The following is a 24,636-nucleotide window of genomic DNA, read 5'->3' as shown; positions in this document are numbered from 1 at the left end:
CTTGCTGCATTTTTGACCCTCAGACCCCATCCTCCCGGAGGCCCGGAGGCCCCTGTGGCCCCAGCCGAGTCTCTGCTGCCGCCATGTGGCTGCTCTGCTCCCTGCGCCATCCTCTTGAGGGCTAGGGCTGAGGCAGGAGAGGAAGTGAAGGTCTGAGCGGCAGTGGGCTGTGGGCGCTACAGTGGCTCACCTTGCCCCATACACGCAGGTGTGGCCCAGTGTGGGCAGATAGGCCTCCATATCTGTCCTCTGGGGTGGGGCTCAGCCTATCCCTGAAGCCTCCCTGATGAAGGGGGCCTGGAACCCTCGAGGCAGGCCCATGGGCCTTGGGCTGGGAGGGGACATTGGGGGACGGGGACTAGGCAGAAAGAGATGGCAGTAGGGCCATTTGGACTATGCTCAATGAACCTGAAGCCTAAGGGCAACTTACACTGCTCCTCACTAACCAAGAGCGGCGCTGGCTGGTGTCCCTCCTCATCACTTCTAAAGCTGCTCAGAAGGTCCCCTTCCTCCCTCCCTCTGACCTGCTCCTCTGACCAGGCCCAGGACCCTTCCATGGCTCCTTACCACCAGCAGGACCAGGACATTTGGCTTCATCTTGGACATGAAGCCTCCCCAGCTCAGCCCCACGTGGCCTCTCCAGCCTCAGCTGAAGATGCACACATTCCCCAGACACGTATGTCACCAAGTTGTCCCCCTGCCTGGGGGCCCGTCTCCCTCCTCTGTGTGTACAGTCCTCTCTGCACTGCAAGGCTAGTGCTCAGGCTTCCACCTCCTCCAGAAGCCCTTCCCTGGTGTTCACTTTTTTGTGATTCCTATCTTACTGGTTCCCTCTCTGTCCAGTATTGGTGGGGTACATGGGGGAGTCTTCACAGTCAGGCCCTGTGGTAGGCAGGCCTCCTAGGGGCTGCTGGTAATTCCCACTAGATCATCCTCCTACACTTACTGTGATCTTCCAGGGCAGGGGAGGGAGAAACTAGAGTAGCCTGGGATCCAGAGGGGCTTCTAGGCTGCCCCTCAGCCCCACCTGGAGGAGTTGGGGAAGGGGGCAGTGTAGCCTTATGGTTAAGAGCATGACCTTTGGAGCCACACAGCTGGTCTGAGGCTTCCTGGCTGTGTGATCTTTGGTGAGTTATCTAACCTCTCTGAGCTTCAGTTTTCATATCTGCCAAATAGGGGGATGACAACAGTAGGTAGGTAGGGTTTCAGGGTTGCAGGCTGGCATCAAGCACTCACTGAACCCTTCTCTCCTCTTGGCCTTTCTTTTGGCTCCCTTCTTCTCAGCCTCCCCCAAATTCGCTCTAGAGAAGTTGACAAATTGGCTAACTTTATGCCCACTCCTGCCCTTTTGTGTATTGTTTCCTCTTCCAAGAATGCTATTTTTGGCCTTATCCATCTTTTTCAATTTTATGGTTCTTTTTGCCCTGAAGCCAGCTCAGCGACACCATCAGGGAGCCCTCCATGGTTTCTCCTACTGCCATCCTCTCCACCAGGCCTGGCTCAGGGCCCCTTCTTAGAGCTTCCCAAGCTGTCTGATGGCATTGGTCCATGTGATGGTTTCCCCAGCCAGACAGCGGCTTCCTTTTCTTCTGGGTACCCAGAAGCAGGGCAATCCACTCAGAGCAACCCACACAGAGACCCAAGTCCGTGATTCCTGCAGAAGAGATGAAAGTGATTTGGGGCTGAGCAAGGCTCCCCAGAAGCTCCCTCCTTCTTGCCCCAGCTTTATTTTGGTTCTAGAATAATTCCAGTCAGCAGTCTCGGTCCCTACCACGCCCATCCCGAGTACACAGTCCACATTTCATGCAGTTAGAGGGAGGGAAAGAGGGGGAAGAGAAGGTGGGTATAAATGGCCTGTACTGCATAGCCACTAGGGTGGAAAGAGTTTGTGGTCTCCTGGGATGCAGAGGCTCACCAGCTGTGCCCATGGACTCTGTGCTGGGGCAGGCAGACCTCCTCATGCTGGCCACAAGGCTGGGCCACAGCTGTGTCAGGTGGGGAGACACCTCCAGTCTGCCTCCAGGTCCATGACCACCCTGGGCTCTCCCAGCATCACTGGGGGTAACTGGTTGGGCCTGGGTCTCCAGAGCTCACTGGGGTCAGAAGCAGCCCGCCTGAGAGGCCATGCTCTGACCTGTGGGTGGTGGCCCCAGGAAGCAGAGGCTTCTGCATGCCCTCCCCCGCATGAACTGGCACCCACTCCCCAGCTGCCTGCTTCTCTGGGGCTGCTTTTGGCAGATGGGAGCTGCCTTAGCCAGTGACAACTGGAAGATATGCTTGCTCTTCCTCCAGCTGGGGTTGGGTGGTAGCCAAAGCCCTGTAGAGGTGAAACAGTCCAGCTCCTTTGCTCCTGGGCAGGGCCCCTCTGGGATGCTCCTCAGGCCACCAGGCTAGAGCTAGACACTCCGGAAGCCACAGCTTGCTTAGCTTCGGCCCCTGCTCCATGGCTTCCCTCTCTCTCTGACAGTTTTCTCCAGAGGGCTCCCGGGCCCCTTCCCCATCAGCCTCTTGCCTGAGAACCTCAGGGTCTGCTTCTGGAATTCGACCTAGGACACCCAATGCCACCTCCTTCCCAGTCCGGCATTCAAACCTGCCCCTTTAACCTGCCCTCAATCTGGATGCCCCTTGCCTTCCCTCACTGCCCCTGCTCTGGCTGGGCCCTTCCTCCAAGGCCCACAAAGGCCTCCCCGACAGACCCCCTGCAGTCTGTGTTCTGGCTGTCTTGCTGCCCACCAGCTGTCCCTAGACTGAGGCCCCTCTCTTTCCAATGGAGTCTGGCCTGGAGTTACCCCAACAAACACCACAGAGCCAATGCCTAATTCAGTTGGGACTGAACACAAGGACCTGGCTTTGAGCCTCTTTGGACCTCTGAGCCTTGCAAGGTTATTGTTCAAGGGAGTAGATTTCATAGAGTGTGACTCTGAAGCCAGTGTCTTTGCCTAGTCTCCTGGTCACTTCTGCCCAGAGAAAGGCCCTCGTGTCCACTGCAGTAGGCTGAGGACAGTCTGTGACAGGGTACTTCATGTCCCTGCCTTGCTTAGGCTGGCTGGCTGGCTGGGACACCTCAGGGCATGGCTCTCATCTTGTCCTCATGGCCCCCAGAGCTCTCCCAAGTCCGCATTCAGCACAAAGCAGATCCCCAGGGCAGGGGGCGGGGGGTCTTGTCTTCCAGACATCCTAAGGGTTGCATTCCATTCATGTCATGTCTGCTGGTGTCTAGCACAGTGTCTGGCCCCAATACTCACTCAGTTCCGGTATATGACCCAGCTTAGCACTGGCATCCCAGCAGGGGTAGGGTGTGGAGAGCTCTAAGAGACCAAGCCCCAATGCCCCAGGCCCAGAGACAGGCCTACTGGGGATCTCAAAATGGGAACACAGTGGGCCAGTGCCAGGGCCTTTCCTGGAGCGTGGCCCAGCCACAGCTGGTCCTCAGTGGGAGGAAGCCCTGGGTCCCTAGACACTTGGCCAGGCCCACTCCTCCACTGCAGTCTGGACAGAAGGACCAAGATGGCTCGTGGGGGCTCCAGTGGGGGACCCCAGCATTCATGGCTCCCGCTGGACTATGAAGGGGCATCAGAGCTGAGCTTGTGCCAGGCCCCAAGGCAGCTCTGTGCCCACCCCGGCCCGTTTTGCCAGCTGCTAGTTTCGCCGAACGGGGTGCCACATGGACACAGGCCTGCGCAGTGTGGCCAGCATCTGGTTCCAGTGTGTGGTGCCCATGCCACTGGCTGATGGCCCAATGATGACATGGCCCACGTTGTCCCCTCGGCCGTCGCTGCTGCTCTCAGCCACTGTCACACGGAGAGACAGGTCCTGGGGAGGAAATAACATGGGTACTGGGGACCACACGGGGTGTGCCAGGGGTCATCCAGGCTGCTGTGTACAAGTGCCAGGCCCCCAGAGGTAGCCGGGTGTGGCCCCTGAATCCTTATCCCCGCAGGCTTCTGCTGCTGTCTCCCTACAGAGTGACAGCACTGGATTGTCAATTGCAAACACTGGCCTCACCACCTGCCTTGCTATGTGACCTGGGGCAGTGACTTGGGCTGAACTTCCTACCTTAGCTCCCTATCCGTGACTTGGTAATTTAGTTCCTACCTGTTCTGGGAACAAAAGGAGTTAAAATGTGTCAAGTGCTTAGAACAGTGCCTGCACACGGAGCATTTTAGACATCTCATTATTCCTAATATAATCACATGTTAGACTCATGGATGAGGAAGGGAAAGAATGTGCTTGAGATCAAAGTGATTGCACTTCAACTAAAACTCAGCTTGACTTCCCTCTTCCTCCTCCTCCTCCTTTCACCTCCTCGACATTCTCCCTGGTCCCAAGAGGTCTCCCGCCCTTGGAGGCTGTGGAGTGGTAGCACTATGACCACCCAGGGGAAAGAGGGGACGGATGGACAGTCTATCCCACAAGGGTGGCAGGACAGGGCAACAACACCCAGAGCCAATCAGAGATGCTGGGATGTTTGTCTGTACTGGAAACTCTCAGAGTGAGGCAGAGTTCTGGGCTTTCAAATTCAGATAGGGTATCAGATTAGGTGGGTTCTGGATAGCCCCATGATTCAGGGGCAGATTTCAGCTCAAGGCACGAAAGGGCTTTCTCACTGTCAGGAATGCCCAAGGATGGAAGGAGGTAGTGAGGGGAGGTGGTAAGCTCCCCATCCTCTGAGACATGCCAGCGGGGCCACTGGTGTGGTACAGGCCACATCCTCTGTTACCCCCCATGCTTGGTCTGTGATATCTGTGCTAGGAAGGGGGGTTTGCCTGGGGCCCATGACTTTTGGAAAGCCATGCAAGTGTGGGGAGCTCAACAGAGCCTCTGCAGGTAGTCTCGGAGATTTAGGGCCAGAACTATGGGTCCTTGGGTTAGCCCTGGCTCACCTCCCGGCCTTTGTAGCTCCTTCTAGTGGGAACTGTCTTCTCCCAGATCTCGGCTTAGCTCAGCCCTCCTGCAAAAGCCTCTGCTGACCGCCAAAGTCAGGCATGCTCTTGGTGGATCAGGATTGCCTGGGGACTTTCTACCTGTCCCTTGTGAGCATCACGGAAGCAGCACTCACCCTATGGCTGGTACCTAGTGGGTGCTCCATAAATACCTCTCCACTAGGAAAGTCAGGGCTTGAGGCAAACCATTGCCACCTGTGGGAGCCCTGAGAAGTGAGGCCAGAGTGGCTCCAGGCCCCTGAGCCATGTCTCCCTCACCTGGAGCACGATGGCTGGGACAGAGAAGATCATGGCCTCATTGAACACCGGGTTGGGGTCATCCCTCTTCACGGCTGTCTTCTTTTTGCTCATCTTCCTCCCATCCTGAAGCAGGTACACCTTGACGAAGGGGTCTGTGGGCCGGCGAGAGGTGGGGGTCAGGGCCAGTGCCACCCTCCCTTGCCATAGCCCTGCCCAGCCCTAGTGGCCTGCCAGCTCCAAATGCCTCCCACCTTCACCACTGCTGTCATCCTCCACCATCCTGCCATGGGGCCTTTATTTCTCTCCTATTTTATAGATGAGAAAACTGAGGCTCACATACGAGTCAGGAGAAGAGGTGGGCTTTGGGCTTGGGCAGCCTGCCTCCTGGCCCACACACGCAGTCCCCTCCTGTGGTGCTTGTCGGTGCCGGCAGACCCATCACTTCTCATTCTATAATGAGCACAGACGTCAGCCCTGAGTCACCCCCTGCACCCGCTCAATGGAGCATGACTCTGAAATAACAAGTCCCTCTCTGCTTGTCATCCTCCGCCCACTGGTTGTCCTTGCTATACCTGCCTGGACCCTGGGTGCCCCCCAGGCTCCCAGTAGGCCAGGTTCCCTGGCACTCTGTTTTCAGGTCTGCTCCTGTTAGACTGGGGGCATCAGGTCCTGCCTGGCACCCACGCCATTCTGGTCACCCTGTTTGGGATCTGGGATGCAGTCCAACTCCTGGGAATAGAGCCTCCGCCATGAATTCTAGTTCTGGGAAGTGGGTGTCCACCTTGGTTTCTTCCCAGTGCCTCAGCCTTCTGCTCTCAGACATCGTCTGTCCCTCACAGGGGTTCCCTGCCACCCTCTGCTGCTCTCAGCTTCCCCACTGTGCATGGCTCCTGAGCTCAGCCAAGGCTGGGGGTGAAGGGGCCTAGTGCCATGCTTCCAGATGCCCCTGGCTTTAGCGACTGGGCCACAGCTCCCAGCAACCACGTGAAGGAGCCAGGCCTCCAGCAGGGCCTTACCTGCTGTGGTCTTGTCATTGGTCCAGATGAGATTCTTGGCTTTCACCACCACCACAGTGAGGCGCTCAGCTGTAGGGAGGTAGCTAAGGGAGAGCAGGATCTCGCCCACAGCGTCGGCAGCCTGGAGGACATGTGAGCAGCTCAGAGGGCTTCTGCTCCCTGGACTTGAGGGGCCCAGGTAAAGGCAGAAGCTTCCTTCTCCACCCAGAAGCTGTATCTCTTGCCCTGACACCAGCACCAGGCTGGTGGGATTGAGAAAGGAACGCTACTCCCCCATTCCATGAGGTGTGCACCATCCCTCCCTCCTACCAGGTGTGGGTCCTTGGAAGGAGGATCTGAGGTGGCCTGTCAAATGTAGCAACAAAATCCTGTTAGGGTCCCTTACTCCAGTCCAGGGAAAACATCCATGGTAGCAGCACATCGAGGTCCAAGTGGACTAGGACTGGTAGATCATTTGCTTAATTAACAGTGATGCTCCCCAAGCCCTGCTATACTTAGAAAGGTGAGCTGCAGCTCGGCCTCTGAGATAACCCCCTTTACTGCCAGAGTACTTCCCCAACAGAAACCCTCTAGGAGCAGAGCTTCTGAAGTTTTGGTGGTGGGAGCGGTAGAGGAGCAGTGAACAGTAGTTGGAACATTTTTATTTCCTGTGGTAAACTGAGTTCCCTTGACTGTGGCTCAGGCCATGCTGTGGAGGACAGTGGAGTCCCCTCACCCCTGAGAGGTATGTATGTGACCCTGTCCTCATGGGTGCACTGACCTTGTTCTGGTCTTGTAAGTACAGCCAGCCGCCAAAGGGCTGCAGCGGGAGGTCCAGCACAGAAAGTTTCAGCTCCACCACCCCTGTGCTGACGTTCCGCTCATCCTCATCAATGCCAAACACAGAGAACCGCAGGCTCTTCTCCTCCAGGGCCACAGGGTCCAGGGGGATGGAGAACTTCTCATCGAAGAAGATGGAATACGCATTCCTCTGGATCTGCAGAGAGAGAGGGACGTGGTGTGCCACCCTCCCTGGGGTGGCAGCCAGGGACTCATGGGGCCATGGTGGGGAGAGAGCGCGGTCCAGTCTGGAGGCCTGGCTGAGAGTCCTGGCTCTGCTGCCCCCACAACCTCAATGCCAATTCTTCCTTTGCTGGCTCAGCCCTGAGGACTTTTTAAAAAAAATTTTTTTAAGTAGGCTCCATGCCCACCGTGGGGCTTGAACTTGAGACCCTGAAATCAAGAGTCATGTACTCTACCAACTGAGCCAGCTTCCTCTCAGTGGTGGCCAATCTGGTGGCCTGGCATTTGAAACTTCTATAATCTGATACCAATTCCCACCCTCAGTGCTCCGTAGAACTTTTGTGATGTCCTGGCTGAACCGATCTCCTCCTTCTTGTGTGTGTTCACGTCCAGCTGTGAGCCAGGCATGAAGCAAGTACAGGTAATCATAGGGTTGGGAGCTGCTGATGCCCCAGCCCCCGCAGAGCCTGGCCCAGGATGGTCTGAATGCTGTGGGGTGGACAGACTGATGGAGTGACGAGGCAAGGCTGGGCAGACTCTGCTTCCAAGTCCAGTCCTGCCTGGTGGGCGCCTCTGGCCTCTTCCCAGGAAGCTGTGGGCAGGCCCCCTGGAAAGGTGCACTGGCGGGCACGCCCCCCCCTTCCGTTGGGGGCTGCTTTAGTCACTGCCTGGCAATATTTAGACAGGAGCTCTCCGTCCCTGGCACCTTGCCTGAAGCCGGGAGAGGTGCGGGGGGATGCCCAGCCTGGGGCAGCCACCTACTTGCTGGGACTAGCTGGGCAGTGATGCTAAGATGCCTGCTTTCTTGGGAATAAATCCGCCAACACCTCCAGGCTCATTGAAGCACACTCTTTGGTCACTGCCTGATTGTGGCAAGGCTTCTCTTCCACAGCTCCCTGGGAGCCACGTTCCCCACCCAGTTCCCTGCTTCAAGGGCTCTTTCTCCTGTGGGATAAAGTCTACCCCCTGATCTTGACCTTGGCATTCAGGGTTCTCATGATCCTCCAGGCTCATCTCTCCCTCCACTTTGCTGTCCCTTGCCCACAGGGGCTTGGGCTCCCTGACCATCCACACTCTCTGTATGTTGTGCTTTATGAGCACATGGATGGAGGAAAATGGGAACCCAGGACCAAGTCCTGGATCTCCTGCTCACTTGCTTGGATTGTGTTGGGCAAAGCACCTTCCTGAGCCTCTTCATCTGTAAGATGCCCTCGGTCCATCCCACTGGGGCTAATGAGAGGATCACAGATGTATGGACTCTGTGAACCAGGTTCTCAGCATACATAAGGTTGTTGTGGTTCCTGTCTATAATGTCCCTCCTCAAGGAAGGTGTCCAGAACCACCCAGGATCTTCTAGGCAGTCCAGGCCATAGGCAGTGTGGATCCAGGCTCAATAGGGACACTTCATGGTCCAGAGATACAACCTAATTGAGTGCTTACCAGGGATGGGGCTGAGGACTTTGCATATATATTTTTAAGATTTTATTTATTTATCTGAGCAAGATAAAGAGAGACAGCATGAGTGGGGGGGGGTAGGTCGGGAGAACCAGACCCCCCGCTGAACAGGGAGCCTAACATGGGGCCCCATCCCAGGACGCTGGGATCATGAACTGAGCTGAAGGCAGATGCTTGACTGATAGAGCCACCCAGGCGCCCCAGGACTTTGCATATATTAGTATATCCCCTCCTCAAGGATTATAGTGCCCATTTGACAGATGGGGAAACCCTCTCCCGACAGAGAGCTTACATGACTTATCCAAGGTCATGCTGCTAGGAAGTGGGAAACTGATATTTGAATCCAGACAGTGAGGTTTTAGGGTCCTGAGCCTCATCCCCCACTGGACTGCTTCTCTTGGGCCCACATGCACCAGTCTATGGTCAGTTGCTGACCATCCTAGAGTAAGGGGGACTGAGGGGGTCAGAGAGGGATGACAGTGTCCACCACTGAGGGTCAGCCAATTTCAGCATGGTTAGAGTGATTCGACACAGGTGGGTTTCTGAGGAGTCAGAAACTACTTGGTCCTGCAGGCCCTCAGGCTCCTCCTGCTCCAGTAAGAGGCCACAGGGTGTCAAACTTGCCTGCTTCGGAGAACCCCCAGTTATGGCATCTGGACTCCTTTCCCCCCTAATCCAGCCTGGAGGAAAGTGTTCTCTTGAAGGTTCTGTTCCCTCTTGGCAAGCTAGAGGGACCTGCAAGGAATAGCTTGATGTGGGAGGGTGCTAGGTGTCTCCCCCCACCCTACTCTTGACCCCAGGGACTGACCTCCATTGGCTGACTAACAGGCTCCCTTGGCCTCTGGCTTCTGGTAGAGTCAGACTTGTGGGTCACTCAAGAGAAACCAGAGGTAGAGGGAGCTGGGGTGCTTATTCCATAGGTCCTTTCCTGCAGTACTGCTGTAGTCTGACTACATCGTGTCCTTTGACCAAAAGGCACAGCATTTATTAAGGTGGCCTCTCCACATGCCTCTCTCCTTTTAGGTCCAGTAGCCTCTTCTTCCCCTTATCCCTTCAGAAGAGGGTGCCACTCCATCTCTGAGGTCGCCCTACATCCCACCATTGGTTTCTTTTTTAAAAATATATTTATTTTAGAGAGAGAGAGAGGGTGAAAGTGGGGGGAGAGGCAGAGAGAGATAGAGAATCTCAAGCAGACTCTTCCCTGAGCATGGAGCCCAACATGGGTCTCGATCCCAGGACCCCAAGATCATGACCTGAGTCAAAATCAAGAGTCAGACGCTTAACTACCTGAGCCACTCAGGCGACCCTTACCCACACCATTGTCAACAGTCCTGTTATTAAGATCTTCCCAAATTAACCAACCTGAATGTGTCATCCCCTTCTTGCCAGGACCCTCAGTTGACCCAGAGGATAGGTGGAAATGGACAATTACCCCACCCTGGGTTCACATTGTAGGGTTGCCCAGAACTTCGCATGATGTGGCTCCCTGGGTTGGTGGCACCTTCTCCTCTGGGATTAGCATCCAAAGCTGCCCTGCAGCACCCTCCTCACATCCAGCCTGGCCCTGCAGACCCACTCGCCTGCCTGGGGAGGACTCCTGAGAGCCCAGAGCACACCCCTGCCCCGGCCCCCACTTACCCGGGAGATGCCCACGATCTGCTCATCCGGCAGCAGGCTGACACGCATGAAGCAGGACTCAAAGCCGGCTTCTTCCCGCTCCAGGAGGTCCTTGCCCTGCAGCACGGCCACGTGGAGGGTGTGGGAGGCTGCATCGTAGTCCATGCTCACCTCCACCTGGCCCAGCGTGAAGTCCTGCCCGAAGGTGTTGCTCACAGAGGAGATGGAGTTCAGGGAGTCCGCCGACTGGGACTTGCGGAGGGTCCCAAAGGGGGCCAGGTCCAGCTCCCGACCCATCAGCTCCAGGGGCCCCAGCTCACTGATGCTCTCAAAGGTGTCCTCAATGCTGAGGCTGCCTTTGCGACTGTGTGGTCCCCGCGTGCTGGCCCGCTGGGTGTTCCAGGCAGGCACCCTCTGGGGGTGAGAGAAAGGGACACGAGAGCATCGCAAGTGCATGGCCTGTGAGTCCTGTTCATTCAAGGCACCTCTAGTTCCTCTTTCACAGAAACAATGCATGCCTTAGTCAGGAAGTTCCTTATTTTTGTTTGTTTTTGTCTTTTTAAAAGATTTATTTATATTCTTGAGAGAGAGGAGGAGAGAGAGGAGAGCACAAGTAGGGGGAGGAGCAGAGGGAGGGAACATCTAAGCAGACTCCCAGTGAATGTGGAGCCCACTGCGGACCTCCATCTCTTGACCCATGGGACCAGGACCTGGGCCAAAACCAAGAGTCCAATGCGCAACCGACTGAGCCACCCAGGAGCCCTAGGAAAGTCCTTGTTTATTTTTATTTTTTTTAAAAGATTTTATTTATTTATTCATGAAAGACACATACAGAGAGAGAGAGGCAGAGACACAGGCAGAGGGAGAAGCAGGCTCCCTGTAGGGAGCCCGATGTGGGACTCGATCCCAGGACCCAGGGATCATGCCCTGAGCTGAAGGCAGACGCTCAACCACTGAGCCACCCAGGGACCCCAGGAAGGTCCTTGCTTAATGCTATTTTATGTCACTCCGTTTTCTCTCCCTAACCACGAGGGAAGAATGTCTCAAACATTGTCTCAAAGTGTTTAGTGACATGGACTGAATTCCATACATAAAGATGTTCACTACAGTGATGTCTATTAAAAGGGAAAGTAGGGCAGCCCTGGTGGCTTAGCGGTTTAATGCCACCTTCGGCCTGGGGCATGATCCTGGGGACCTGAGATTGGGTCCTGCGTCAGGCTCCTTGCATGGAGCCTGCTTCTCCCTCTGCCTGTGTCTCTGCCTCCCCCCCCCCCTCTCTCTGTGTCTCTAATAAATAAATAAAATCTTTTAAAAAAGGGGGGGGAGTAGTTAACAATCTAAGTTTCCAGCAGAAGGGGAACGGGTAAGAACACTTGAGTAGAGCTCCTCGACAGAGGACTGAGCAGCCTCGAGGGATGTTTACCAAAATATTTACACAAGTAGAAGTTTTCCATGCTGGGTAACATGTGCCCTAATATTCAAAATTTTCTCCAAATTGACCTCAGGATTTGAGAAAACAAAAGCCTTTGTACCAGAAGCATCTATCATGCTGCTGCACTGTCTTCATTACCATACTTTTTAAGGGGGCCCCAATCTGTCATCAAGTGGATTGGGGTGATTTACTTTACTATCCCCCTCCACTGTTGGACATTTATGTTGTTTCTTACTTTTCATAAATATAAATAACACAACATCAAATAGCTTTCTTAAAATCCTAGCTCTGAGAATATGGTCCTTTTGAAAGCTGTTGACACACGTTGCCAAAATGCTCTTTGGAAAAGTTATGCCTATTTACAGTCCCCCCAACAGAATGGGAGATAGTCCCCCCTACACCCCAAATGAGTGAGCGTGTGGGGCCCCTACTGGTAACTGATTCTGGCTGTGCTCTCTGGAATGCTAAATGATGTTAGAAAAATTCTCTGCCAAGTGTCTAACGATGAAACATTCAGTATTATATATTTAGAGCCCTAAAAATGTTCGTACTCCCTGATATAGTAATTCCACATCTGGGCATCCACTCAAAGTATATAATCCCAAATGAAGACAAAGTTTTACATATAAAACATTCACTGCATTATTTATAATGGCATTTAGTAAATCATGGCACATACATAAAAAGGAATCTGTCACAGCCATTTAAAATGATGTTTCTGGGGCACCTGGGTGGCTCAGTCAATTAAGCGTCTGACTCTTGGTTTTGGCTCAGGTCATGATCTCAGGGTCGTGAGATCAAGCTCTGAATCAGGCTCTGTGCTCACCACAGAGTCTGCTTAAGATTCTCTCTCCCTGAGGTGCCTGGGTGGTTCAGTTGGTTAAGCGTCTGCCTTCAGCTCAGGTCATAATCCCAGCATCCTGGGATCGAGAGGGAGTCTGCTTCTCCCTCTCCCTCTGCCTCTTTTCTGCTTGTGTTCTCTCTCTCTCTCTCGCTCTCAAATGAATAAAATCTTTTTAAAAATTTTTTTATTTATTCATGAGAGACATACAAAGAGAGGCAGAGACAGGCAGAGGGAGAAGCCGACTCCTTGTGGAGAGCCTGATGCAGGACTTGATGCCAGGACCCGGGGAGCATGACTTGAGCTGAAGGCAGATACTCAACCACTGAGCCACCCAGGTGCCCCTCAAATGAATAAAATCTTTAAAAAATATATTAGATATTAAAACACATCATGCCAAGTAAGTGAGAGAAGCCAGACTTTCCCTCTCCCTCTACCTCCCCCCGCCACTCCCTGTCCCACCCCAAAGTAAATGAATAAATCTTAGAAAAAATGATGTTTTATGATGGGGGCTCAACAATATGGGAAAATGCTTTAGCTGTGAGATAAAAAGAGCAGGGTATAAAATTTTATGTAGAAATGACACTCATAAAAAAACTACGCATGGAGAAAGGACTGGAAGGTAGATTAAAAGCATTGGAAAGAAATCGATCAAAATGTTAGTAGTTAAAATACATTTAACAGTATTAATACAGCCTCTGGGTAGTGGCATCTGAGGAGAGGATTCTCTTATTTGTATTTTCCTGTATTTTTCACAGGATGGTTTTTAAAACTGAAAACCTTCATTTTCTCACCAAGTATTCACCTATTTCACAGCACTGGGCTATGTTGGAGACATGGAGGAGCACAAGGGTCCTGTTCACAGCAAGAAGTTAACCAGGAGAGAGCAAGGGAATATGGAGGGTTGGTCGAGGAGAGGTTATCTCCAAAGAGTGGAAGCCTCACCTTCTGCTTGGCCTCTGCGTAGGTCTCCCCATATTTCTGCTGGAGGTATCTGTAGTCGTAGTTTGGGAACGGGGATGGGCTGGGGAAGTTCCCCGATGTCCAGAGCTTCCACAGGCTCACAGCTGCAATTCCCAGCAGTGCCAGGGCCCCAGCAGTGTAGACACCCACCTCCCAGCCAGGAGGGCTCTTGATTACTGCAAGGCAAGGGCAGCCTGTCATTAGTAGGCTCTGAGGTCCCTCAGTAGTTATAGACTCCCACCCAAGAAGCAGGTAGTTCAGCACTGACTTATTTATTCATGAACAAATATTTACTGAGTAGCTATTAGGCGCCAGGCTCAGTGTTAGGTGCTAGGGGATCCAGCATTGAATACGACATATGTACCCTGGGATTTCTGTTTCTATCCCCTTTTCTACAAAAGCATACATTTCTACCAGAATGGGATGGTGGTGGGGACACTTGGCTAGATCAGATGAAGAGCTGTGAAAATGGTTAAACAAATAGGGTTATGCTTCCCTCTTTTGAATTCTCTGACATTATACCTTCAAAAGATCTCTTCCTTCCAGATAAACAAAGCAACTTTTTGAGGTCTGGCGGGGGGGGGAAAAGGAAAGGAGTTTGGGGAGAAAAAGAAATGACATCATTTTTGCCTCAACCTGATCTAGAACAAACCAATGTCCATCAACTGATGGGTGGATAAATAAAATGTAGACCATTCATACAATGTAATATAATTTGGCAACATAAAAATACTGGTACATGTTACATGGTACACAGATGAACTTGAACACATCATGCCAAGTAAGTGAGAGAAGCCAGACACCAAAACCCACATCATATGATTCTATTTATATGAAACATCTAGAATAGGCAAATCTATACAGATAGAAAGTTGATTAGCGATTGTCTGGGGCTGGAGGGGGGGGGAGTTAGGGGGCAATGCAGAATACAGGTTGCTTTGGAGGATAATGAATATATATATATTCTTAACGTCAATAATGTTGATGGGTACAAAGTATGTTAAATCCACTGAACTGTATGCCTTAAGTGGGTAAATTGTACGGTATGTGAATTTTATCTCAATAAAGTTGCTACCACACACACAAAAAGAAGTCTGAGCCAGAGATAAGAGGTAGTTTTTACACTGTGCAGGGCTTGGGGACAAATCCAGATGCTCACATGCTTTCTCTCCAATGATAAGTAAAGAACTTTCCCTATCTGAGCCTCACTGTCCCTAGACATGTTAATTAACTGTCCCCTCAACTGTGTTGGGTGAGCTCTCACCCAGCAGAAGTGACCTTCTGTTGGTAAATATAATTCTCTAGACCTTTCTCAGTGCTGCCTCTATACCCAATTCAAATGGGAAAACTGAGATACACAAAGGATAAAGACCTTGTCCAAGGTCACAGAGCCAGGAAGGGGTGATACTGGGTTTCCAACTCTGGCAGCCAGACCTCAGACCAAGCCAGAGTAACCACTGCCCCACCCAGCCTCCACTCAGTACAGTTCCACAGAAGCTGGATGGAAAGGGGTGAGGAGGGCACTTTAGGGGTAGAGATTTATCACTGCACATCCGCTGAACACCTACTATGTACATGCACCCTGGTGAGGGAGTCAGGCCCAGGCCCGGTCCCTATCCTTAAGTAGCTCACAGTCTAGGGATGAAGTGAGTAGGCAAATAGGTAGGTAAAACAGAGTGATGAGAACAGTCCAGGAGGGTTTCCTGGAGGAGAGACATCTGAACTGAGATACAAAGGAGGAGCAAAACATGTGCCAGGACAAGGAACCAAGGACAAGGAGTCTAGGGCAAGAAGAGGAAGGGGTGTACAAAGCCCGGAGCACTCAGAATGTCCAGTGGGAGAGATGGAGTGGGGCATTTGGGTCTGGGGAGCTCCTTGCCACCACTCCCCCAAAGCGGGGTTGCAAAGGTATCATGAAGCAGTGGCAACCCCTCTGGCAATGGGAGACCTCAACCTGCCCCAGCTCTCCTGAGCCCAGACAACTCTAGCCAGAATCCACAACACTAACTCACTCCAGAGAAGGGCAGGGCTCAGCCCATAGCCCTGGCATTTAGCCGCACTAAGTACCCTATGAGGTCCCTACCTCCATTTGTTAGAGGAGGAGAGCTGAGGCTGGGAGAGGCTAGAGAGCATGCCCAGCCATTGGCCCAAGGCCACAGGGTAAGAAATGCAGAGCCTGGCTGCCATCTAGCCAGTCTGAGCTTGAGCCTCCTCATCCGGAGAATGGAGATGACCACACATCCCCCACCAGCAGTCCCGCCCTGGAGAATTTATCTTGCGGAAAAAATTCCAGGAAGTTTTATATCTGGTGTGAGTCACTGAGGCTGTATTTATAACAGCAGAAATCTGGAAACAGCCTGAAGGGGTCAGTGGGTGCAGGTGGTGCTGATTCGGAAGGGAATATCACTAGCCTTTGATAATTGAGGTCATTAGGATGTCACTGTGGCAAAGCAGGAAAACGTTTTGGGCATTGTTAAAAGGAAAAAAAAAAAAAAAAGAAAGAATCCACAGCATGGTATAACCACACAACTTTAACATAAAAATCACACAGCCTCTGGACAAGGGCTGGGCGGGACCGGGGATGAATGGGAAATCGGGATGGAGGGGCTGTGAGCAAACCCTGTTTTCTCCTGACCTCTGTTGACAGAATGTAATTTGTGAGTTAAACCAAAACCACAACAGAGATCTACAGAGGGCCCCAGGCAAGCCCTGCCGAGGCAGGAAAGTTCTGAGAGTCTGGTGGCCTGGGAATTAAGGGGTGGCCTGGGAATGGGCCTGGTAAACTGTAGTGTGAGTTGCACATATGAGGGGCCCCGGCCAGGATGAATCTCTGTTGGCTCCCAGCGGGGCTTGCCTGGGTGGTCACAGGGGTGGGCCAGTGGGTGGGCATGGGGTCTGAGGTCCCAGCAGATGATGGGCAAGGCAACATGGCACAGCAGAGTCAGGCTCTCTGAAGAGTGAGGATCCCAGGGGGTGCTGAGGCACTGAAGCCAGAGTCCTGGCTGGCAGAAAAAAAGGGGGCACGAGAGGAAAAGCCTCAGGAAAGTGACACAAAATGATGACTATTAATGCTCATTCATTTATTCATTTTATTGACTACCAGACTCAGGTGGTATGGGAAGAATTCCCAAGGGAAGTGAAATCTCAGCTGGGACCAGAAATGAGAAGGAGGAGGAGGAGGAGGCGGTGGAGTGGCAGGTAATAAAAGCTTCCTTTACTGCTTACGATTTGCCAGGCCCCATTCCAGCACTTGACTGTGTATTAACCACTGAGCCCTCGGAAGCTGAGGGACAGAGGAGATACTCGCTGTCTGACAGTCTAGCTCCAGATCTACGCCTGGGACTTCCACACCAGTCTCGAGGGCTTAGCCACGCAGAGGCAGGGAAGGACTCTGGGCAAAGGAAAGGAAGGGCATGCACAACGGCTTGAGTTGGCACTTTTTGGAAGTTCCGTCACTCAATCTTCCCAGAGATTCCACCGCCCCCGTTTCGCAGATGAGTAAGTGGAAGCTCAGAGAGGTTTCATCACTTGTCCAAGGCCATTTCATAGATCCTGGACCAAGGCCTGTGGGCCTGTGGGTGAAAAGTGAGACTCCCTGGCTGGGGGCTGGGAAAGGTGGTCCCTGGCCCACCCTTCAGCTCAGTCCTGGGCTGGTGGGGGGCTGTGCTAGGGGAGCAGCTGGAATGATGGGGAGCACTGGCCTGGGAGTTGGGAGACCTGGGTTCACGTCCTGTGCTGAGCCCCCCTTCTACCATCTGTAATTGGGGAGGGGAACCTATGAGACAAGAGGGCAAGTATATTTCAGATCCGACAACACCCACCATTAGGTGGAGAGTGGTTAGTCTGGCGGCAGTTCCCAAGCTCAGCGCCCCCCAGGGCACACATGGGGAAGGTCAGAGCTGCTTCCCAGGTATTTGCCATCTGGGGACTGGGCCATCTCTGAGCTTATTGTCCCGTGGCTCTGACATCAACTTTCCTGGGGCTTTTCTCACTTGGCTACTTGACAAGCTCCAGGAATGGCCTCTTGTAAAGTGGATTCCATTCATGGTTCCTCCTTAGGGGGCAGTCAGACATGAGCCTCCTGGGGGACCCCTTCGGTCAAATGTAGGGAGGTGGTTCCACAGGAAAGAGCCACTGGAGCAGAAGGATGAAGAGACCTCAGACTGGTCCCAGCCTGGTGTCTCCAAGGCTGTGTGGCCTTGGGCAAGCCACTTTCCTTACTGGTAAAATAGGGTGCTTACTGGCATCCTACTGATGCCCCCCACCCCAGGCCTGGTGGGAGGGTCTGTGAGATGACACACTTCTGCTGGGACTCACCGCTTAGCTGGTATTCTGACACGTCCATGGCCATGATGCCCGCTGCAGCAGCTGGCCCTGGAACGGAGAAGAGAGTCAGCAGAGAGGGCTCTGGAGGGCCATCAACCCTCATCCTACTCCTTGACCTTCCTGATGCCCAGGAGCCAGTCTAGAGCTCACATTTACCTGTGAGGAGAGCTCAGCTAAAGGTAGGTAGCTTTTAAATTACTTTTAAAGAAATTTTGTTTATTTGAGAGAGAGAGAGAGCACAAGAAGGGGGAGGGTCAGAGGGAGAAGCAGACTTCCCACTGAGTGGGGGGGGGGCCTGATGTAGGACACAGTCCTGGGACCCCAGGATTATGACCTGAGCCGAAGGCAGACACTAAACTAACTGAGCCACCCAGGCACCCTTTAAATGGCATTTTTAAAAAAATGGTGAAAAAAAAAAAGGTGTTTAAAGCTCTTTTCAACCACCCTAGGACCACCTTAATTTCTATGGTGCTAGATAAAACACAGGATGCCCAGTGACATTTGAATTTGATTCGTTTTTAGTATAAGTATGTCCTAAATAGTGTATGGGACATGTTTATACTAAAAAAAAAATCATTGTTTATCTGAAACTCGAAAGTTCCTGGGCATCCTGCATTTATATTTGCTAAATCTGGCACCCCTACCTCATTTCCATCCTACCAACATCCTACAGACAAGAATTCTTTGATCCTTTGCGATTCATTACCATGGGACCTTGGGGTGTTTGCTAAGCCTCACTTCATGAGCTTTTGTTCTAATTGCAAAGGAAAGGCTGCATTTCTGCAATATCCTATTACCAGGCCTTTCACTGCTCAGGATGGTTTCCTTCTCACCCCACCCTCCAATCCCAAGTTTTATGAATGCTGAAGGTCTGATTCAGTTTTTCTAGAAAGGTCTGGGAGTCATACAAGCCATTACCTGAACCCAGGTGACTACTCAGTTTTATTGTTGCTGAGAAGTAAATTTGTCTCACAGACATGCGCTAAGGGAATGGAAAAGGGAGGCTGGGATAACCCTATCTGCCTCAGCTCCAGGGACACAGGAGGACAGGATAGCCAGCGCCCCCACAGGGGTGGGTGCAAACAGATCAGGGTGTAAACTGCAGAGTGCTTGCCCACCCAAGGGTTGCTGCTTTTCTGTTCCCGAAGGAATGCCAACCTAGCATTGCTGGATCTTCTGGTTTTAAGATTTTATTTTTAAAATATTTAAACAACCTCTATACCCAATGAGGGGCTCAAACCTACAACCCTGAGATCAGGAGCTGCATGTTCTAGGGACTGAGCCAGCCAGGTGCCCCAATCTTCTGGCAGTTTATTTTATCTGTCTATTTACATATCTTCTAGCTTTTTATTTTTTAAAAGATTTTATTTATTTATTCATGAGAGATACACACACACACAGAGAGAGAGAGAGAGAGGCAGAGACACAGGCAGAGGGAGAAGCAGGCTCCATGCAGGGAGCCCGACGTGGGACTCGATCCCAGGTCTCCAGGATCAGGCCCTGGGCTGAAGGTGGCGCTAAACTGCTGAGCCACCTGGGCTGCCCTCTTCTAGCTTTTTAAAGAAAGGCCAGATACCTGGATTTTTTAATGTACAATTTCTTGATTTTTATTTATTTTTAAAAATATATGTACATATATTTTAAATATTTTATTTATTCATGAGAGGCAGAGATACAGGCAGAGGGAGAAGCAGTCTCTCCATGGGGAGCCTGATGTGGGACTTGATCCCAGGACCCGGGATCATGCCCTGAGCCAAAGGCAGATTCTCAATCACTGAGCCATCCAGGTGCCCAGTTTCTTGATTTTTTTTTAAAAAATATTTTATTTATTTATTCATGAGGGACACACAGAGAGAGAGGCAGAGACACAGGCAGAGGGAAAAGCAGGCTCCCTGCAGGGAGCCCGACGTGGGACTCAATCCCAGGACTCCGGGATCATGCCCTGAGCCAAAGGCAGATGCTCAACCACTGAGCCACCCAGGTTTCCCCAGTTTCTTGATTTTTAAATGTTGTAACCAATTCACAAAAAATGTAAACACTGTTTAGGCACAGGGTAAAAAGCTCCTGGACTGTGGCTTGGCTAACTTGTTCACAACCCTTGAAGTATTCTGTGGGCTCCCTTGGGGACTGGGGTCAAATCAGAGGGTAAACATTTTCCTGAATCCTGGGGTTCTCTCCAATCTGTGGCTCTAGAGCTGAGGAGTTAGGGCAGGAGACCTTGAGAAATGGCAGGTCAGAGCCCTGGGGCAAAGCTGTCGGTGGTCAGCTATCCTGATGATGATCCTTTAAGATGTTGGTCTTTCATGGTGATGGAAGGGAGATGCTAACTAGGGAGGCTTCACCTATGCGGACTCGGATGGGAAGCTCATTCCTGGGACCCTGGGCTGCAGATCTTTTATGACAGTTAGCTTTGCTGAGCACTCCTTATGCCTGAGAGTGTGAGTCTAAGCATTCTGCATATATATTACCTCATTTAATCCTCTAACGACCCCAGGAGGTAGGTACTATTATCATTTTTGGCTTGCAGAGGAGAGTCTTGAGGCCCAAAGGTAAAATCATGTGCCCCAGGCCACACAGCTAAGAAACCAGTCCACTCAGGCCATCTGGCTCCACACTCCTAACTTCTGTGCTTTACTGCAGACGGGCATATGGTTTCAAAACTTTCCTAAGATCATGTAGGCCAAATTGGTCCCTGTGGACAAGTCCAAGGTGGCCCTAGTTCCTGGCAGAACAGGGTCTGGACACACTAACACACACGTTAAGGTGAACACAAATGTCACAGCCTACCTCCGCCTTGCTGGGAATCCAATAATGCCATCAGCTTTCTTTCCTGCTCACTTGGCACAAGCTGGCTTCCAGAATGAGGCTGCACTGGGACAGCCAGTGCCAACAGCACACTGGTGTGGGCTGGGTACACCCCTATGACAAGCATACATGGTATAGGATGGAACCCAATGTCTGCCATATCAGACCTAGAGCCGTTGAGGGGCCCCCAGCCCTCTGAGGCTGGTCCAGCTCAGACCCCAGACTATCACACTGCACACTTTCCCCACACCCCTCATTATAATCCCCCTAGGAGCTGTGATTTCTGTGAGCCTGTGAATGACTCTAGGCACACCCAAGCTCCAAGTTCTGGGAGTGGTCCCCAGAGAAGTGGCAGAAACCAGACCACGTCTGTCTGAATGGAGGGAGGAGAAAACTGAGGCAGGGAAGGGGAAAGGTAGCCTAAGCACAGCTCTGAATCCCAGATCTGCCCCCTCACTAGTTCTGAGCCTCAGTTACCCATCTGTAAAATGGGGCTCATGACTGCCTTAGCAGGGCTCCAGGAGGGTAGATTAAGAAGTAAGTGCAGCCTGACTTGGTAAATATTAGCTGCTGTGGTTACTGGCCTGACAGTCAGCCCAAGGGCCCCCTAACTAACCCCTAGGTTGAGCAGAATTGTGTGGGCAGCACTGCCAGCCTGCAGATATGTTTTGACTTAAATTAAAGGGAGTTGCCAACAGTTAAAAATTGGGAGATTTCCCATTAAAAATAGATTTCTTAAAAAAACAAAAGACAAAAAAGCCATATTTACAGCTTTGCTTTAAAAGTTAGAATATCTGGGGGATAGTGGGTCTGTCTTCCCACACCCCTGCAAAAATAGCCAAATCTGGAAACTGAAGAGGTTCTGTCCCTTTGGACAGGGCATTTGTTCTTCAGGCCTGGTACCTCCCATCCCTCCATTCACTTTCAGAACTTCCTGGTCCCTGGAGCATCTCCATTCATAAGCCTGGTAAGCAGGCTTTGGGATGAGCTATGAGAGGTTCAGAAAGGTAAAGTCACACAGCCAACAGTGGTAGAGCTGGTCCTAGCAGCCATGCCTCCTGCCTGGTCCAGTGTCTTCCATTCATAGCCACAGCCCCCGAGAATTTCATGTGCGTCTTCTCCATCACCTTCCCCAAGACTACAATGGGGGCACATTCTATTATTAATCTCACTCCACAGAGGAAGAGAATGAGGCTCAGAGAAAGGCAGTGAAGTTGTCCAAGGTTATCCAACCAGTAAGCAAGGAGCTGAGACTGAGCTAGAGCTGGCTCTGCAGCAAGTGCCCTTCTTAATGGCTTTACTCACTATCCCTGAGACCCCCTGACTCCATCTCGTTGACTACAATTCAGCAGGCTCCCACTGCCAGCCTGGAGGTCCACCAGGGAGAGGGGCCGTGGCTTCAGTTCGCAACCGGATGCTGACAAGGCACATTGGGAGGCCAGCGCAGCCTATGAGTAGAGGTTCCCTGAGCTTCTGACACACAGGAACGAGCCAGAGCTGCCGCAAACTCACACTCGAGCTCCTCAATCCATGTCCCCTTCTCTGGCATCCTTTCCCATCCAGTCTATTCATTCTGGCCCCAAACCCCAGAACCTGAAACTGCATGGAGCTTGCTCATTTGAAACAGCTCTAGGTTCAAATCCAGGCTTAATTATACCTACCTGGCAATACCTACCTACTGTTGTAAGCATTACACACAATATATGCTAAATGCTCAGCATGGTGCCAAGCTTGGACTAGGCACACAATACAGACATGATGCTTGACTGGATAAATGGGTCCCCATTTTATAGATGAGGGAGCCAGAGCCCCAGGTCACTCAGTATTTGAGTAGCAAACTGGGATTGGCGCCAGGGTATGATGGATCTGGGCCTGGGCTCTTGGCCATGATGCCACCTCCTGACCAGGCCTTTCGGGGGTGGAGGTGGGTGGGAAGAACTGTCACTGGCCTTGCTGGAATCTGACCACAGTGGAGGCCCCCTCCTGAGCTAATCAGATAAATGGCTTTCCAGGAATTTTGTCCCTCTTCAGGGGAAAGGGGCCCTGTGTCTCTGCTCCCCCGACCCCATTTCCTTGCTCAGTGTCCCCATATCACATCTGTGGCCAGCAAGGTGTCCACTGTCTACCCCCCTCACCCTGCGGTCATCAGGTGATAGGAAGGATTAGGGTGTGGGTACAGGACAGTCCCTGACCTCCCAGCTGTGAACCTCTTTAGGATTTTTAGGTTTGGAATCTTTTTCAAGTGCTCTCCTCCAATCCCTGAAATTACCATATCCTGCTACCATCCCCCTGAAGCCACAGAAACCACAGTACAGGCTAGCTAGGGTGGTGGTGGCTGGTGTTTACCGAGCATCTACTGGGATCCCTGGGTGGCGCAGTGGTTTGGCGCCTGTCTTTGGCCCAGGGCACGATCCTGGAGACCCAGGATCAAATCCCACGTCGGGCTCCCGGTGCATGGAGCCTGCTTCTCCATCTGCCTGTGTCTCTGCCTCTCTCTCTCTTTCTCTCTCTGTGACTATCATAAATAAATAAATAAAAATTAAAAAAAATAAAATAAAATACTGGGCATCTACCATACGCCAGGCACTGTACCAAGGACTCGTCATCTTTTATTTCAGCAGGTTCTCCCTGCTGCTCTCTGAGGGGGGCTGCTACTCTGCCTATTGTATTGGTAAAAAAACAAACAAACAAACTGATGTGCAGGAAATGACTTGCCCAGGGTCACCAGAGCTGACAAGAGGCAGAGTCCAAGCTTGCACCCTGGACTGGGAACCTCTATTCTCCCAAGCCAGGGGAAGGTTTTGGATTTTAGAATGGGGAGGTGGGGGGCTTGGGTACTTGTCTTGGATACCCTTCTCCCGACTGGCTGGGTTTACTTGGCTAGAACTCTTGTTGGTTCTGAGCCTCAGTTTCTCCATTTCTAGTAAGAAGCACAACTGCTACTGCTCTCCAAACCTGTCTCCCCCACCATCCGTCCAGCTTGGAGAAGGGACTGACATTCCTGGATGAAGGTTTCCAAGTCACTCTGGGGTGGCCTCACTGGCTGAGGAGGGGGGCACACAGATGTTCTGCAGCCCTGGAAGAGGGGTCACTAGGATGGCTGGTTCAGGGCTCTTCCACCCACAGGCCTGGCTCCAAATCCCCATGTTCCCCATTCCCACCCCCCCTTGTCAGCCCAAGTCTACAGTCCGAGGCTGAGACCGGGCAAGCTTCCTCTTCCAAAGAGCAGAGGTATCAAAGGTTCCCAGGAGCCCCTGGAAAGCCCCACGCCCAGGCCGGTGACACTGGACGGGGCTGAGGATCCTCTCCCCGAGCTCCCGGGGCCTCCCAGCGATGGGGTGCGACATGCCTCTCCGGATTGGATCAGATTGGAGCGTTTCCTGAAGACCCAGCACCCCTGCCGCGGGAACCCTCAGGGGTATATGGGGACTAGAGTGTGGGGAGACTGACCTGGAAGGGTCGGGCAAGGGTGTGATGTGGGGCAGGGGCAGTGGGGACAGTCGGGATGCTGAGTGTGAAAGTGAGGGGCGCTCGTGTAGCGCGGGCGCCGGGGAGGCGTGTAAATGGCCGGGTGAGTCGCGAGTGTGCACACGCGGGACGGGCGTGTGGGGCGCGAGGCGATGCGCAGTGCGCGGAGTGGCCGGGCCGGGGAAGGGCGTCCGGCGTGTTGTGCCCGGCGTACGCGTGCAAACCAGGCGCGGGTGTGCAGAGTGCGCGGAGGCCGGGGTCCGGGGAGCTGGGAGGGGGCGCTACGTGCGCCTGTGCGCGGGACCGGTTCCCGGGGCTGCGCGGGGGCGGCCGGGTGCTACTCACCCAGGCTCCGCGGAGGGGCCGCCTCTCCGCTCCGGCTCGGGCTCGCGGCTCCCGGCTCCCGGCTCGCGGCTCGCGGCTCGCGGCTCGCGGCTCCCGGCCGGCCTCCTGCAGCGCGCACGCACCGGCGCCCAGCCCTGCCGTCGCCAGCAACGCCACCTCTGCAGTGTCGCCCGGCGGCCGCCT

The 24,636-nt window shown here is 52.7% G+C and overlaps 1 protein-coding gene across 1 annotated transcript; it reads right to left on the bottom strand.

The window, feature by feature from the left end:
* Positions 1–1,666: 1,666 nt before the first annotated feature.
* On the bottom strand, positions 1,667–24,604 carry SYT12 (synaptotagmin 12). Its single transcript, XM_077862578.1, has 8 exons — positions 24,454–24,604; positions 17,827–17,883; positions 13,492–13,685; positions 10,295–10,687; positions 6,960–7,175; positions 6,200–6,320; positions 5,202–5,335; positions 1,667–3,813 (listed from the first exon to the last, which is right to left on the bottom strand). Exons 2-8 carry the CDS (start codon positions 17,858–17,860, stop codon positions 3,640–3,642), a joined length of 1,266 nt encoding a protein of 421 aa, XP_077718704.1. The 5' UTR covers positions 17,861–17,883; positions 24,454–24,604; the 3' UTR covers positions 1,667–3,639.
* Positions 24,605–24,636: the final 32 nt, after the last annotated feature.

This window comes from Canis aureus, chromosome 21 (assembly GCF_053574225.1).
Source record: "Canis aureus isolate CA01 chromosome 21, VMU_Caureus_v.1.0, whole genome shotgun sequence".
In the NCBI taxonomy this organism is placed as follows: Eukaryota; Metazoa; Chordata; class Mammalia; order Carnivora; family Canidae; genus Canis; species Canis aureus.
The sequence above is the reverse complement of the archived record's forward strand: the minus strand, read 5'-3'. Positions and strand labels throughout refer to the sequence as shown.

What these genes read in the sequence shown, in the direction of transcription:
- SYT12 (XM_077862578.1), bottom strand. Translation starts at nt 17,860, where the DNA reads ATGGCCATGGACGTGTCAGAATACCAGCTAAGCG. An exon ending in ACGCAGAGGCCAAGCAGAAG is followed by an intron (nt 10,688 to 13,491) that starts GTGAGGCTTCCA and finishes TCTCACCCCCAG; the next exon opens with AGGGTGCCTGCCTGGAACAC. An exon ending in TCCCAGCCATCGTGCTCCAG is followed by an intron (nt 3,814 to 5,201) that starts GTGAGGGAGACA and finishes TTTCCTCCCCAG; the next exon opens with GACCTGTCTCTCCGTGTGAC.